The following is a 14706-nucleotide window of genomic DNA, read 5'->3' on the forward strand; positions in this document are numbered from 1 at the left end:
GCGGTGTGCCTTCTCTAAATGAATGACACAAAATAACACTTGTGTGCATTAGTTGTATGTTGCTTTTTTATGTTTTTTAATTCATTTATGAAGTCATTGTAAACTTTATTGTTACATATTACATTTTTATACGGTGATGCTATCATATTTTTTAGCTGGGAATCAGCTTACTTCGTTGTAAATAGAAAAGCCTGACAATGTCACTGCTAAATACCTGCAGGTATTGTGGTATTTCGCTATGTTTCTGACTGACACGCCCCCAACTCGTATAGATCGGAGCTTAAAGAAAATTACGAGCTTCCCACTGGTATTTACGACATTATGGTGGCGTTCATGTCGGTTCTGCTCGTAAATACGATCTTTCCGACATGACTTGAACGCACCATAATAATCATTTTAACCTGATAGAAAATATATATTTAATGTTACCCGTGTTATTTTTCATCTGCAAATACCAATGTGGACTTTTATAAAGATCCGAATGGCCATTAACTTTTAAATGCATCATTATGCATTAATATGAGGAGAGTTCTCCACATGAAAGACCCGCGACTGCAGATCAACGTGCTGTATTTCTCTCCGATACGGTAGGAAATTAACTAAATGAAATGTGGAGGAAGTAAGATGATTGACAGGCCAGTTTACGGTGACAGGATGCGACAGAGAGAATTGACGCGATTGTATGACGTGTTAGTATGTCCCAAAGCTTGTCTACTCTTTTGCTACACACTCAAAAGTAAGTCCTTTTTGTTCACAGAAAGAGTACATACTTTTAGGGCGTAGTATAAGTAGGCGAATTGGAACGCAGCAATAGTCTTCATTTTTATAGTATACCGTCCTTGAAGACGCCATTTGAAGCAAAACGGAGACGTTTATGTTTCGTCACGGTCTGGAGTGATGAAACCTGCAATGATTAGTCTACCGTTATAGCATAAATTTGATGTAAACAGTAAGTCTACATAATATTCACACATGCAGTTCATAGCAGTTACAGCATTATTTAAAGTTATTACATTTTACATAGATAACTTTTAAACAGTCTATAACATATTTATTTAACTATTTTTTCTTTCGCATTTGCGTTTTTATATCTCAGTTCAGACTTTATAAAAAAGTCAGAATTGCAAGAAATAAACTTGCAATTCTGAGGGAAAAAAGACAGAATAACGAGTATATCTCACAATTCTGTTTTTCCTTCTAAGAAATGAGATATAATCTCGGATTTGTGAGAAAAAAAATCAGAATTGTGAGATATAGACTCGAAATTAACTTTTTTTTTTAGCTTCCATAGACTGCAGAACTGTCATTTTCTGCCACCATAGGCTCCGCCCACTAAACACGTCATCGCGTCATTGCAAACACAAAATAATTATTTTCATTTAGACAGCCTCGGATGACAATGACAAATATGGACACAGCAGAACTTTATTAGTTTAAATACAAAACACTTAACTAACTGTAAAATGATAAAGACAAGTTTCACATATAAGGGAGCAAGCCTTTTTCAGAATGTTTTGCTTTATCCATGATTACAAATCTGTGAACATATGATTACAACTCATATTGAACAATATACTGAACTTCATGTTAAATATGACACTGAAATCCCATCCTCAGTGCTCCTCCTCCCAATGGAGTTAACATACATTTATACAGTAATGGGATATGACTAGACTTTGAACTTCAGCGGCTCATTCAGGTCGTTGTGTGTGTTGTAAATGTCTTCTTTTGCCTTACAACAAAGGTCACAACTCACTTGAACAAACAGCATACAAATTAAGTAATAAAAACATCTAATACCGTCGTTGTTTTGCTAGTGTAATTGGCGATCCGTCAAACAACAGCTTCCTGAGAATATGGAGGTTTAATGCAATAGAAGTCAAACAGCTCAGTTCTGCTTCTCCCTCACACAAATGCAGGCATAAATAAAAGCAACATGATAAAATTACACAAAATAAACCCATCAGTCTCTTTAGCTCATTCTTGTTATAAAAATACACCCTGATTTCTCACAATGCATCATATTTTACTCATTGTGAGTAAATAAAGGCAAAAACTGTATAAATGCAGCAAGTCCCTCTGAGATGTTTAATGCACATGACACCTATTTTAATACACTTCCTGGTCTCATTGTGAATGATTCATCGGTTCGCATTATTCCAAAGAAAAAATAAGTTTTTCTTCACAATAATATATTTTCTTTAAAATATAACTTGCTCCACCCCTTTAAACAACTTCCCTTTCAGGCAAGGCCATAACCATGTCTTGGATATTGGGGGGAGACCCTTTTTTCATTAAAAAGTTATAGTTCTAATTAATATATTAAAATATATCTATATTTTATTTTAAAATATGCCCACATTCACTCTTATTTGTATGTCTAATATAGTTGAGTAGTTTGCATCACTGGATATTAGGCCTGTCTAATTAGAATTCACACTGGAATTCACTTGAATTCACAATCGCCTTCTGTGAACACTAAGCCCCGCCCTCTTTGATTTAATTGGCCATCTCAATCATTTTGACATTGATGAGTGCTGTTAGACTGCTGACCAGCCTAAAAGTGTAACTTTTAAAACTTTCTGTTATCCTATCAACAAACAGAGTGGTGCGTAATGGAGTGTAGCAGAGCAGCATCAACAGTTTTTTTGGCCATTTCTAATTATTGGGGGGGACTTGTGTCCCTCAATGTCTATTATGGTTACGGCCCTGCTTTCAGGTGACATCACTGAGCTTTCCAATTTTTAAACCCCGCCCTACCCAGCCCATGTGTGGAGTACGTCAGCACTTGTCTCTTCGCACCACATCCGGTATAGACAGTATTACTGATTATAATGGGTTCTATTTGGTTTTTCCGCGTTTCTTCGCACCATTCATGTCCGGTGTAGTGTCACAGTTCGTTTTAGGGTCATTTATCCAAGACCAGATCTTTATCATGTCCTGTGGGCTCCTGGGATGGACCAGAATCAAACTTTTGTAAGCACATGGATTCTCTCTGTTCTTCTGCTCAATATCAAAGGTCCTAAAGCCCCCGTGTTTCTCTGGTACCAGTCCCAGTCTCTGCAGACACATCCCCGTGTACACGTCGTCGATCGGGTACAATGTGACCAGGCGAGAGATCGTTCTTAGCCGCAGTGCCAAATTACCCGAATACAAGTAGCCTCCACCACCCGCGTACGGTGGGTAACCCCCCAGAAACACGCTCTCGGGGATGTAATACTTGAGGTTTTTGCTCCGGTGTGGTCCGGCATTGGTGATCACGTCACCAATAAAAAGGTCCTTTGTGCTGGACACCGAAAAGTTGCCTAGGTAAGTCAGAATATGGTGCGTGTTGACGAAAACGTCATCATCGCCTTTGAAGACATATTGGGCCGAAGTGCAATGTGTCCCAAACCACTCCAGAAAGAGGACTTCTTTCAAGGTAAGATTGAAGAACGAATCCCGGTAATCCCACTGAAGGACGTCGCCGTACAACGCCGCCTCGTGCTTCACCATATCAGACAAGTCCGGGTAGTGGTCCGTTGGAGTTGTGTTGCCAAGTAGGAACACCGTGGCGATGCGCCGACCGTCGAGGACACCAGCACGACCCCATGATTCCCGGATGGCCTGCCGTCGGTCGAAATGTGGCGCAATGGATTTTATCGCAAGCAAAAGGTACGGTGGTTTAGAACACACTTTGGGTGCGTCCGTTATCAAGGGGTAAGACCTACATCCCATGTACAATAGGAAATCCTGGAATCGCTGTGGTAGGGAACTGAAGTTTTCAATCTGTGTCATCACTCTGCTGTCTGTCCGGCACGAACTAGTGCCATTCAACCAGTGTGGGATTCCCCGAAAGTCACGAGGGGGCTCGCTGCTATTCACAAGGGGCAGGTAATAGATGTCGTCGAGACGCTCCTGTTCACGATTCCAGAACGCCTCGCTGATTTTCATCTTCTTCCAGAACACTTTGGGCATCATTTTCTGTCGCTTGTAGATGACCTGGTCCTGCCCGTAGCTTCGGGCCACTTCAACCACGATGTAGAGGAGAAAATTGGCTAACATCAGCACTCCGAGCACCTTGGTCCTATTCCAGTTGCTGTTCATCTTGAAGATGCCCTCACCACCTATAGACACAGAAGGAGTTTCATTACCTATTGGGTCACAGTCTGAAAACAGAGGTGTGGATGGTCTACAGAAGATGGTGGGGAAAGTGGGATGGGCAAAACACAATCAATTGGAAAGCAGAGGAACATGTTAGTTACATTAGAAAGAAAAAGTCAGTATGGACTTTGTCCCAAATCCCTTTGAGCTGATCGACAAACAGAATGTGTTAAAACCTCAGCCATGAGAGTTCTTCGCAAAACCTTTACCTATCTGGTGAATTTAGACTCAGGCATCATTCACACGGCACTTGAACATTTCCTCCACATGTGGCACAGATCTATTTACTGAATGACAGTGTGTAAAAGTAATGAATCAATTCTGATCTGGGACACTTACATAATACATCTAATATATTTTCACATATGTAATTGGCCCAGATCAAAATTGAAGTATAATCATAGTATAATCAAGTATAATTATTGTAATTCTGAGAACAGGAAAGTCCCCTACTTTATCACTAGAAAAAAATTTAGAACCAGTTAAAGAAATAGTTTTTCCTCAATTGCAAGTTGCTTTGGACAAAAGTGTCTGCTAAATGAATAATGTAAACATGTAAGTATTATGAAATCATTTAAGACAACCTGAATCCGGGGTTCTGTATAGAACCACACTGAACCTTTTTTCTAGGTGTGACATATCTTTATAATTATCGTTCTTGGTGTGAACAGGCCTTTATTGTCTTAATGTAGGTTCCTGTTCTTATTGTGCACAATTCAGTACATTGGTGGATGTTTTTTCAATTTTTTATTTTATTTAACAGTTTCTCCCTAATGTCTCTGAAACGACTTTCTCTTTGCCACAAATTGCTCTTATGTTTTTCCATTAAAACAACTTTTCAGCTTATTATGTAACATATATAGATACAAACAGCATTCAAAATGTCTGAAAAATGAATGTCCATTATGTTGTGGGCCACATTTAAAATGTCATCTGAACAACTGTACAAACAAATGGATTTGAATAGATAACCAGAGTAGAGTATTTAAGGCTTATGGTGTTAGTGCAGCACATTATTATATCTCAACCAAAAAAGCAGCAGTGTGCTCATGCAAAACCAGAAACTAACCAAAACAGATTAATAATTTTTCAAAAGGAAGGAGCAAAGAACAAACTTTGCCTGTCAATTTTAGTAGGCAAGTAAAAAGAGCTTACAGGAATGGTTCATCCAGAAACTAAACTTCTGTCATTATTCACTCACCCATGTCATTTCAGCTCTTTTCTACATATACTTTTAAAAAACAAAGGCTCCAAAAGGGGTTTTTAGCAACCATTTTGGGTTCCTGCAATTGAACGATTCCATGGAAGTTAAAGGTTCTTCATGGAACCCTCAATGCTACTAAAGAACCTTTATTTTTAAAAGTAAACTCCAAATTTTACAATAAAACATAATAATAGCACAATTAATGACTTACTGCATGTCAAATCACAGCACTGTGCATAAAAAATAAAAATAAAAAACTGAATTTAAGTCTTTTGTTCTACACACAAAGCTGCTGTATGATTTCAGGAGGCTCAAATAAAAACTCTTCTTCTGTGTACCACAATAAAACAGCAACAGTAACAACAGCAGCTGGTCTAAATGACATGAGGATCCATTTCTGGATGAACTACTCCTTTAAGAAAGCATCAGCTGAAAACATAAAACATTAAAGTAACGGTTGGACCGTTACTCACAGCGAGGGCATCTGCAGGGTAAGTCTAGGGTGAGATCCATGTGTGCATCCGATGGGAAGCGTCCAGTATTTCTCCTCCTGTGACTGTACCTAAACAGTAAGGGATGAACCTGCTGCATATCAGCCAGTGTTTCATACCAAACCCAAGGTCTCTCTCTAACACAGTCTCCACACCATCCAACCATTCCCCTTGTTTTCTTCTAATATTGGCCTTTCTTTTCTGCTCAAGCTTAGTTTTCAGTATCACCCTGAATCTTACCTAGTGTCACATGCTTCCTTCTCTCATTCATTCAAACACATCATGTGTTCCTCATGACACCAATTACAGATGTGCAGCGTCAGACTCTTCCTAGTCTCGTGTAGCCAGATCTTTTGACTAAACAGCTCTGGTATGGTCGACATTGCAGTTTATTTTGACCCACTAAGACAGGAAGAGACCATCTGACTGACATCTAAAGCGATCGATAGTTTAGGGATGGTTTATGTAGTTGCAAGGCAAAATAGTGGCCAAAATCTGCACAGACTCTGTGATGAGCCTCATGATATTCTGCCTCTGAACATTTTCAAAGATTTGACGTCAACTTGCCATATTTTGAGCGCAGTATGCATCAGATGGCATCACGTGATGTGACTAAACTCGAAAGCGTTTTATTGCAGGACAACAGGGCCCTTTTATGACTGCAATTTAGATTTTTTTCCCAGCATGATCTCACCTACACTCCCGCAAACAAAAACTTCCACACTATATACGACTCAATGCTATCACTGCTCGACTTTTTACACTTTATTGTGCAAGAGCTCTTCTTTATAGGCCACATGCATGTTTTGTCAGCATTAGGAGTGACTAACACAAAAGTGACTGAGCAACTGCTAGATTGGCAATGGAAATAAGAATGCAACAGAGAAAATAGGTAACCAGAACTAAAATATATTTAGGATGCAATCATGCAATCACTTTAAATGTAATGTCATACTAAATTGTCACACACCATTACAGTACACACATATTAATCTCTTAAAAGACTTTTCTTTTAAACAAACTAGTATTTTTTGATATAGGCTATTTATGATATCTGTAATTTAATGTGTAATAATTGCAGTATTTTGGCAATGTACCACCTGTTAATGCTTTTAAAGTTGGCATGCAACGAAAGCTTCGATAGTCTTTCTAGGGCTGCCTCCTAATATTTGACTAATCGTTAGTTGACTAGAAAAGCCTTAGTTGACCGAAAAATGTATTAGTCGGTTAGTCGCAGAAAAAAAAAAAACCTTGTGGCACGAAATCCAAACGTTCGCCTATCATCATTCTACTTCAAACATGGCTTATCATTTGAAACATGTAAGTAGTAGCAACTTTACATGGCTGCTCGCTCTAACGTTAACCTAGATAAATGTGCGGTATTATTAGGCGTATATCCAAGTGTTTGTGCAGAGTGTGGAAGATAAAGTATAGCATGCTTACTGCATGTCATGGAGGCGCCGGCACAATAACTTGCATTTTTTCTGATAACAGCAGAAACAACATTAAATACTCCATAATTTTTGGTACAGATAACAGTAATACATCATTCGAAAGAGTAAAGAGTACTTTTATTTGTGTAAACTCACAATGAAAGAAAACGTTGTGCCTTTGTAAAATAAACAAAACAAACAGGATGCGCTTTCTGCCGTCTCGGAACTTGAGTGCGTCAAAAAATAAACCAATTGTAAACTTGCCTCATAGACATGAGAAATATATAGAAAGCTTGAAATGTCAAGAGATTGTCAACCAATTCAAGCGGAAGACAAATATTCTCAGATTATGTAATCCGTATGAAATATTGACATTTGACTTGACATTTGATATTCAACAGTACTTTGATCTGCCTGCATTGACAATATTCTTTAAGAGCTGCTGTGCAACCAAAATAATGTACCAGTTATCAATGTAAAGCTGCTTTGACACAATCTACATTGTAAAAAGCGCTATATAAATAAAGGTGAAATATGCATATTACTGCAGAGATGATGAGTCAGCATCGTCGACTTAACCCTTAAATGTATACCTCAGGTCTTTTGTGACCCGGGACGTCATTCACTACCCTCCTCCTCGTTCATTTTTTAAAGTTAGACATCAACTTTCTTGGTATTCCTCAATCAATTCATTATAAAGAATATAACAAGAAAAAAATCATAAAATCATAAAAGAATGCCTATTTTTGTATTCATTTTTTGTAAAAATTGTATAGGGTCGCAAACGACCCGAGGTGTGTATGAGTACATATATTTTTCTGCACAACAATAATTTAATCTTAGATGACGGAATAAGTGCGATTCACCTTTATTCCACAAGGTGGCAATGTCTGATACACAATGCTGAAGTGACGACTCATTCAAACAGAAAACGAAATAATAATAACAACATGAAATGGCTCAGCGATGTACTGCAGAGCAAGTACTGAACGCAATCAAATATGACTGTAACTGTTACTGGATTGATCTGGTGAAGCTGTTAGCGATCGAAATATTGATTTTGAAGATGTTGAAAATGAAATAGTTTTGAGAATACGTTTGAAATCGCGAATGGGCTCATATTCGTTGACCAGAAACATAAAACTAGCCCATTATTTGCTGAATTTACTGGGAAATGAGCTCTGACGAGGACAGTGATGATGGCATAAAACATCTGCTCAGAATGAGCCCTTTCAAGCTCCGAAAGGTAACAAAATACGATTTATTTTATTCTTCTGTAATTGTTACTCTAATATCAGAGGAGTTTTATATTATCACGACAGGTAGAGATCCTTCCATGTTAGATATTGATCCGGGTCGATAACGACCCGAATATGTAAGAATGCTTGGCGAAACAGTCATGCATTTAAGGGTTAAAGGTGATACAGAGGATCTTTTCGTCGACTGAGAAAGCAAAGACTGTTAGTGAGTTTTTGAAATGAGCGCATGCGTAAGAACAACCCCCCTCCTTCACAGATCATTTCGAGGGAACGCCTCCCAAAACTCATGCACGAGTATTGGAACACGAGTGTTTGTTTACCACCGGCATTCGCTGTGTCGTGTTCGTGGATTCATTATGTGGGACTCACCGCAGGTAACTCATAATCTGCGGTTTTTACTCCTGTCTCCTGACAAAAACATTGCATGCGGCGCCTGTGGAGTGTGGAAAGTTACTGGAGCGCGCAGCCGTGCTCGTCTCTCACAAGGAAGCATGCGTTTGAGCGCTGATTAGGCTAGGCCTGATTAGTACTATACATAGGCAATTAAAGGCTCATTATTATGATTTATATAGCTTATTAACATACACGTGCGATTAGTCGACTAATTGCTTAAATTAACGAATACTAGTCGACTAGAGAAATCTTTAGTCGAGGGCAGCCCTAGTCTTTTCTTCCGTATTGTGATGTATCTGAGTGAGACGGCTTCACAAACAAGAACAAATGTAGGGCGGGACTTGATTTTGTCCAAGGGGAATTGATTGGATCATCGTGATTTGCTCACATTTGAGTGACAAGCTGTACCAACAGGTTGTTTGTTTGGACAGTTTACTTTGATTAACTAAATTAAACTAATGAAAAAACAGTCTGAATTGCTTGAGGTAACAAACTGCTTCGTAAAACATCAACATGTCAAAGAAAACAAAAACATGGCTACGTAAACACTAAAAAGGCCAAAATGTTATTTTCCTTGTCTCTTGCTGAAACCTGTTATTTTAAAGGTGTAGTCAACATCCTGAAGGCATTATGCTTCTGTATACACTGTACTGTAAACAGTGTGTTCATTAGATCTGTGACTACACACATGTTGATACTCCTGTCATTACGAGGACTTTCCAGAAGCGTCATGGTTTATTCACTAAAGCTCAGGTGGCCTATTTTTTAAACAGTGTTGAAACTTTGCAAATCATCCCTAAGGCAAGTTCACCTAAAAATGAAAATTCTGTATTTTTTCACCCTTGTGAAGTTTCAGATACACATCTGTTTTTTTTCCCAACACACACAGAAAATATATCAGATAGGCCTTTTTTTCATGCAATAGCAGAAAACAGGAAAAATCCAAAGGACCGGGGCCAAAAAAGGAATAAAAGCACCATGAATGTGGTTTACATCTCATCCAATTTATTCAGTCTAGCTTTAAGTGAGAAACAGACTGAAATTTTAAATAAATATTTACAGAAACATTTCTTTAGGTTGGACATTAATCAAAATGTTATTGGTTCTTCAGTGTGTCAACTAAATTTGATGTCCAATGTGCTTCATGTTTCATTTGAAAAGATTTCCAGTGAAAAATGTCCTAAATTCTGTGGGGGTTTTTGACACATACTGTATAGGACATACCAATTATACTATTATGGTATTTGTTCCTAATTCCACTTTCGTTTCCCACAAAACAAACAAACACATACAGCTTAAGAAACGACAAGACGTGAGAAAATAATGATAAGTGTCATTTTTGGGCGAACTTTCCCTTTAAGGATTTGGCAGACGAGGATAGATAGATAGATAGATAGATAGATAGATAGATAGATAGATAGATAGATAGATAGATAGATAGATAGATAGATAGATAGATAGATAGATAGACAGAAAGATAGATAGATAGATAGATAGATAGATAGATAGATAGATAGATAGACAGAAAGATAGATAGATAGATAGATAGACAGAAAGATAGATAGATAGATAGATAGATAGATAGATAGATAGATAGATAGATAGATAGATAGATAGATAGATAGATAGATAGATAGATAGATAGATAGATAGATATTTTAAAATATCTGATAATAATAAAACGACCAACGTCAATTTGCCCATAAAAAATCAGGGTAGTGGGTGAATAACAGACATACCATAATAAAAACATTAATATCATGTAGCATTATCGTTATTTATCTATCTATTTTGGCATTTTATAATTCCTAACTCGTAACTCTAATCTTGTCTGAATTTACCTGTATGAGTAGGTGGCAGCTGCGACTCTCCGCACCTTTATAACAGCGGCCCACAACTGATGTTTCTTCAGACACTGAACATTTTCCTCTCTCTTTTGCTCCGTCCACCGAACGGAGCTGCGGTTGTTTATTTCTTTAGAAAACTTGAAAGTCCCTTGTACAGTGAGTCTTACATTGTATCGTAGCAGAGCGGTACCGCATGTAGTCGAGTCAGGTCAGAGTCTCCTCACGCCCCGTCAGCGCGAGCACCTCCCTCCCCATTCCCCCTGACAACGGCCGCGCGCACGGGCACGCGTGTGCACAGGTTTAGCTATGACAATTTTGTGTAATCTCACAAATAGAGTGAAACATGGCGAAAGTGCTCGTCACAATTTCCAATGCGCACAAATCCCGTTCTGTTTTACATGCAGCCTACTGATATCAACAGGTTTGGGGGTTAGGGTTGGGCTTTAGAAAGTAGCCTATCATCACTTCATTATAAATACTGTGTCTATAAGATGTCTTCAGCGTATCTAATGTGTGTGTGTGTGACAGAGAGAATTCCTCTGGTTTCTGTCAGACTTGCCTTAGTGTAACAAATCCATCTTCACTTTGAAAGCAAATTTTGCATATAATATATATAGGCACTGTACATGTATGTTTGATAGCCCCATTAAATTCTCTTTAAATCCAACTGTCATTATCAGTTTTGGATTTTGAACTCAAGTTTATATATGTTTTCAAAAATTAAACAAAGCAATCCATTTTCGTAGCTATTTATGAGTTGAAACAATGGTTATTTTCAAGTTGAGTATTTTTAGTTGAGTTTACTCATGTTTTTAAGGCAGGTGAACTTTCCTTTTTAACTTTAACCTATGTTTTACTTTGGTCTATATGGCAAAAATGGCCAATAAGGAAGGAATGACATTGATTTAAACATTAAAACACCTTTTCTTGGTCACACTAAAAGAAAAACTGAAACATAAAAAGAAAAACTGAAATATCACATGGTCCTAAGTATTCAGACCCTTTGCTCAGTATTTAGTAGAAGCACCCTTTTGATCCAATACAGCCATGAGTCTTTTTTGGGAAAGATGCAACAAGTTTTTTCACACCTGGCCAGCTCTAGGAAGGGTTCTGGTCATCCCAAACGTCTTCCATTTAAGGATTATGGAGGCCACTGTGCTCTTAGGAACCTTAAGTGCAGCAGAAAAAGCTCTTCAGGCAGTTCATTTGACCTCATGATTCTCATTTGCTCTGACATGCACTGTGAGCTGTAAGGTCTTATATAGACAGGTGTGTGGCTTTCCTAATCAAGTCCAATCAGTATAATCAAACACAGCTGGCTCAAATGAAGGTGCAGAACCATCTCAAGGATGATCAGAAGAAATGGACAGCACCTGAGTTAAATATATGAGTGTCACAGCAAAGGGTCTGAATACTTAGGACCATGTGATATTTCAGTTTTTCTTTTTTATAAATCTGCAAAAATGTCAACAATTCTGGGTTTTTCTGTCAATATGGGGTGCTGTGTATACATTAATGAGGGAAAAAAAATTAACAAATGATTTTTGCAAATGGCTGCAATATAACAAAGAGTGAAAAATTTAAGGGGGTCTGAATACTTTCCGTACCCACTATATATATATATATATAAAAAAATATATTTATGCATATATTTCTTAAATTTATACATGTATGTGTGTGTATTTATATATACATAATTATTATACACAGAACACACACACATATATTACGTAAACACTTTTATTTTGCAAACAATTAATCGCCATTAATCATTGTGAAGCCTTATTAAATGGCTTTGTTACCTAAAAACAGTTATCATATTATATTATGCATTTAAATATTTCCCATTATTAAAATGTCCTTTTTAATAATGGGATTTACCTATTAAGCAAAAGTAAAGTCAAATTAAGCATAAGTAATTTATTAAAGTTATTTTCTGCTGTTTTAATGTTAGTATTATGACAGCAAATTTCATAGGCACTAAATTTCACTAATATAACTAAAAATCTTTGCTCTTTTTATATTAGTAATGAAAATCATTTTATGCAAGACTATTCTATTCTATTCTATTCTATTCTATTCTATTCTATTCTATTCTATTCTGTTCAGCACAATAAGACCCGCAGTGGCAGCATTAACAGTTGGTTCTGTCAGTATCAGGCTTGTAAAATGAACAAATGACTCATTATTTGAATGCGATCATTAGGCGATCAATAAGAGCGTCAGCCATAGCTTTCTTCTGAGATGTCTATATTGCTTCATTGTGATCGATCATCACTAAAAATCTCATATCATACTTTTCAAAGGCCACAATTACACCTATTGTCTTCTCTTCTGAATAATTCATTGGACGTCCACCAGCTCTTAGGCTGTTTAAACCACACATTTGTTGTAAATGACAGAACGGGGACCATCTGTTTGAGGTCGAGCAAGAACAAAAGCACACTGATGTGTTTGGTCTATGATAAACTTACAGCAGTCCTCATCTGGTTCACCTCCAAACATTCACACCTGTGACCAGAGACACGTCTCAACCTGTTCACCTGATGGGTGTTAACTCATGTTAAATATTTAAACAGAAAGGCATCACAGTCCTTTAGTAAACACTGAGTCGTGAAACACAGACAAAATAAAAATAAAAGGTAAAAGGGGTACAAAGTAGCATCCAAAACATAACAACAACAACATCAAAAGTCAGTGAATGTTGTGTTTCCACTTCAGTAGGAAATTATATAAAAACTACAATTTTTGAAGTTGTTTTATTTTCTATTAATTTATGATGTTTGCAATTTTATTTTCTAAAAAAAAAAAAAAAAAAAAAAAAAACACTGAAAAGTAAAATTAAATATATATTTTATAAAAAGTAAAATACAAACATTCATGCATTTAAAAAATGTTTAATTATGGTTTATCTAAAATATTAATTTTTACTACGAACCAAGCATGTCGCTCAAGTCCTGAAAAAGTGAGGGTCTCTATCGCCCCGAGGTGGTTGGTCCCAGTATAGGTCATAAACCCCACCCTCTCCATGTAATTTAATGGGACGTGAGACAAACTAAACAATTAAATTACGCTTCAAATATTTTTTTTTTTCAAAGATGGTTTCTGTCTTTTTATGTAATTTTTATCACGCTGATGTAAGTTCAAGTTTGACGTCATGATTGACAGCTGTGACTGACAGCATCTCTAAGCGAAGTAGTCACTGAGGTACAAACAGATTTTTTTTCAGGAGGATATTTAACTTGAATTTCTACATTTTTCTGTTTTTTTTTTTTTTTTCACTGACACAATGAGTTTTTCTGAAGTAAACCATACCAAATGATTCTGTGGGAGTGTGAGTGGGGCCTTGATAGCACGTGACTCCACTTCATGCTTCAGTGCGCAGAATCGGGTCCTGAATCAGCAAAAGATGTCAGTGCCATATTGGGAAATTGATGGTCATGAGAAATCGAGTTCACAAACAACAAGTTTGAAATATAAAATGAATGCTTATGTATTACATAATAAAACAAACTGGAAACCAATAATGGAAGCAAAAAACATACGTAATATAAGCTAAGCTAGCAGGCTAATCAGGTAGATGTATGCTATGCTATTTCATAAGCTAATTAAAAAACAGTAAGAACAAGAAATGTTCATATACTAGTATATGAACCATGTCATTTAAAAGACATTTTAAAAAGGTATTTTAAACTATATAAATTTGCAGGAATTATAACCAGGCAGGCACTAAAAATACTACCCATTAAAAGCCTATTGAGCCAATGGGATCACTCAGGGTCCTAAAGGATACCTATTAGTTGGAACTTAATTTCTCACCACAGCGGCTTTACTTTTCTACAATGGAAGAGAGTGGAGGTGCGTCGTCTATATATATTTTTACAGTCTATGCTACAAACGAATAGCATTTGTATCATAACGAGACACCAACTTTTA

General features: G+C 37.0%; 1 protein-coding gene across 3 annotated transcripts; it reads right to left on the reverse strand.

Moving 5' to 3' along the window:
• Positions 1-1423: 1423 nt before the first annotated feature.
• Positions 1424-10997, reverse strand: b3gnt2a (UDP-GlcNAc:betaGal beta-1,3-N-acetylglucosaminyltransferase 2a). Of its 3 annotated transcripts, none has more exons than XM_067403476.1 (3): positions 10765-10997; positions 5821-5909; positions 1424-4106 (listed from the first exon to the last, which is right to left on the reverse strand). In XM_067403476.1, the coding sequence occupies exons 2-3, from the start codon at positions 5858-5860 to the stop codon at positions 2842-2844; spliced, it is 1305 nt and encodes a 434-aa protein (XP_067259577.1). In that variant the 5' UTR covers positions 5861-5909; positions 10765-10997; the 3' UTR covers positions 1424-2841. The 3 variants fall into 3 exon arrangements, with proteins under 3 accessions (XP_067259577.1, XP_067259578.1, XP_067259579.1); XM_067403477.1 differs by having other exon boundaries at positions 5821-5929; XM_067403478.1 differs by lacking the exon at positions 5821-5909.
• Between the last annotated feature and the right edge of the window lie 3709 nt (positions 10998-14706).

The sequence above is a fragment of the Chanodichthys erythropterus genome, chromosome 12 (assembly GCF_024489055.1).
Source record: "Chanodichthys erythropterus isolate Z2021 chromosome 12, ASM2448905v1, whole genome shotgun sequence".
NCBI classification, from domain to species: domain Eukaryota; kingdom Metazoa; phylum Chordata; class Actinopteri; order Cypriniformes; family Xenocyprididae; genus Chanodichthys; species Chanodichthys erythropterus.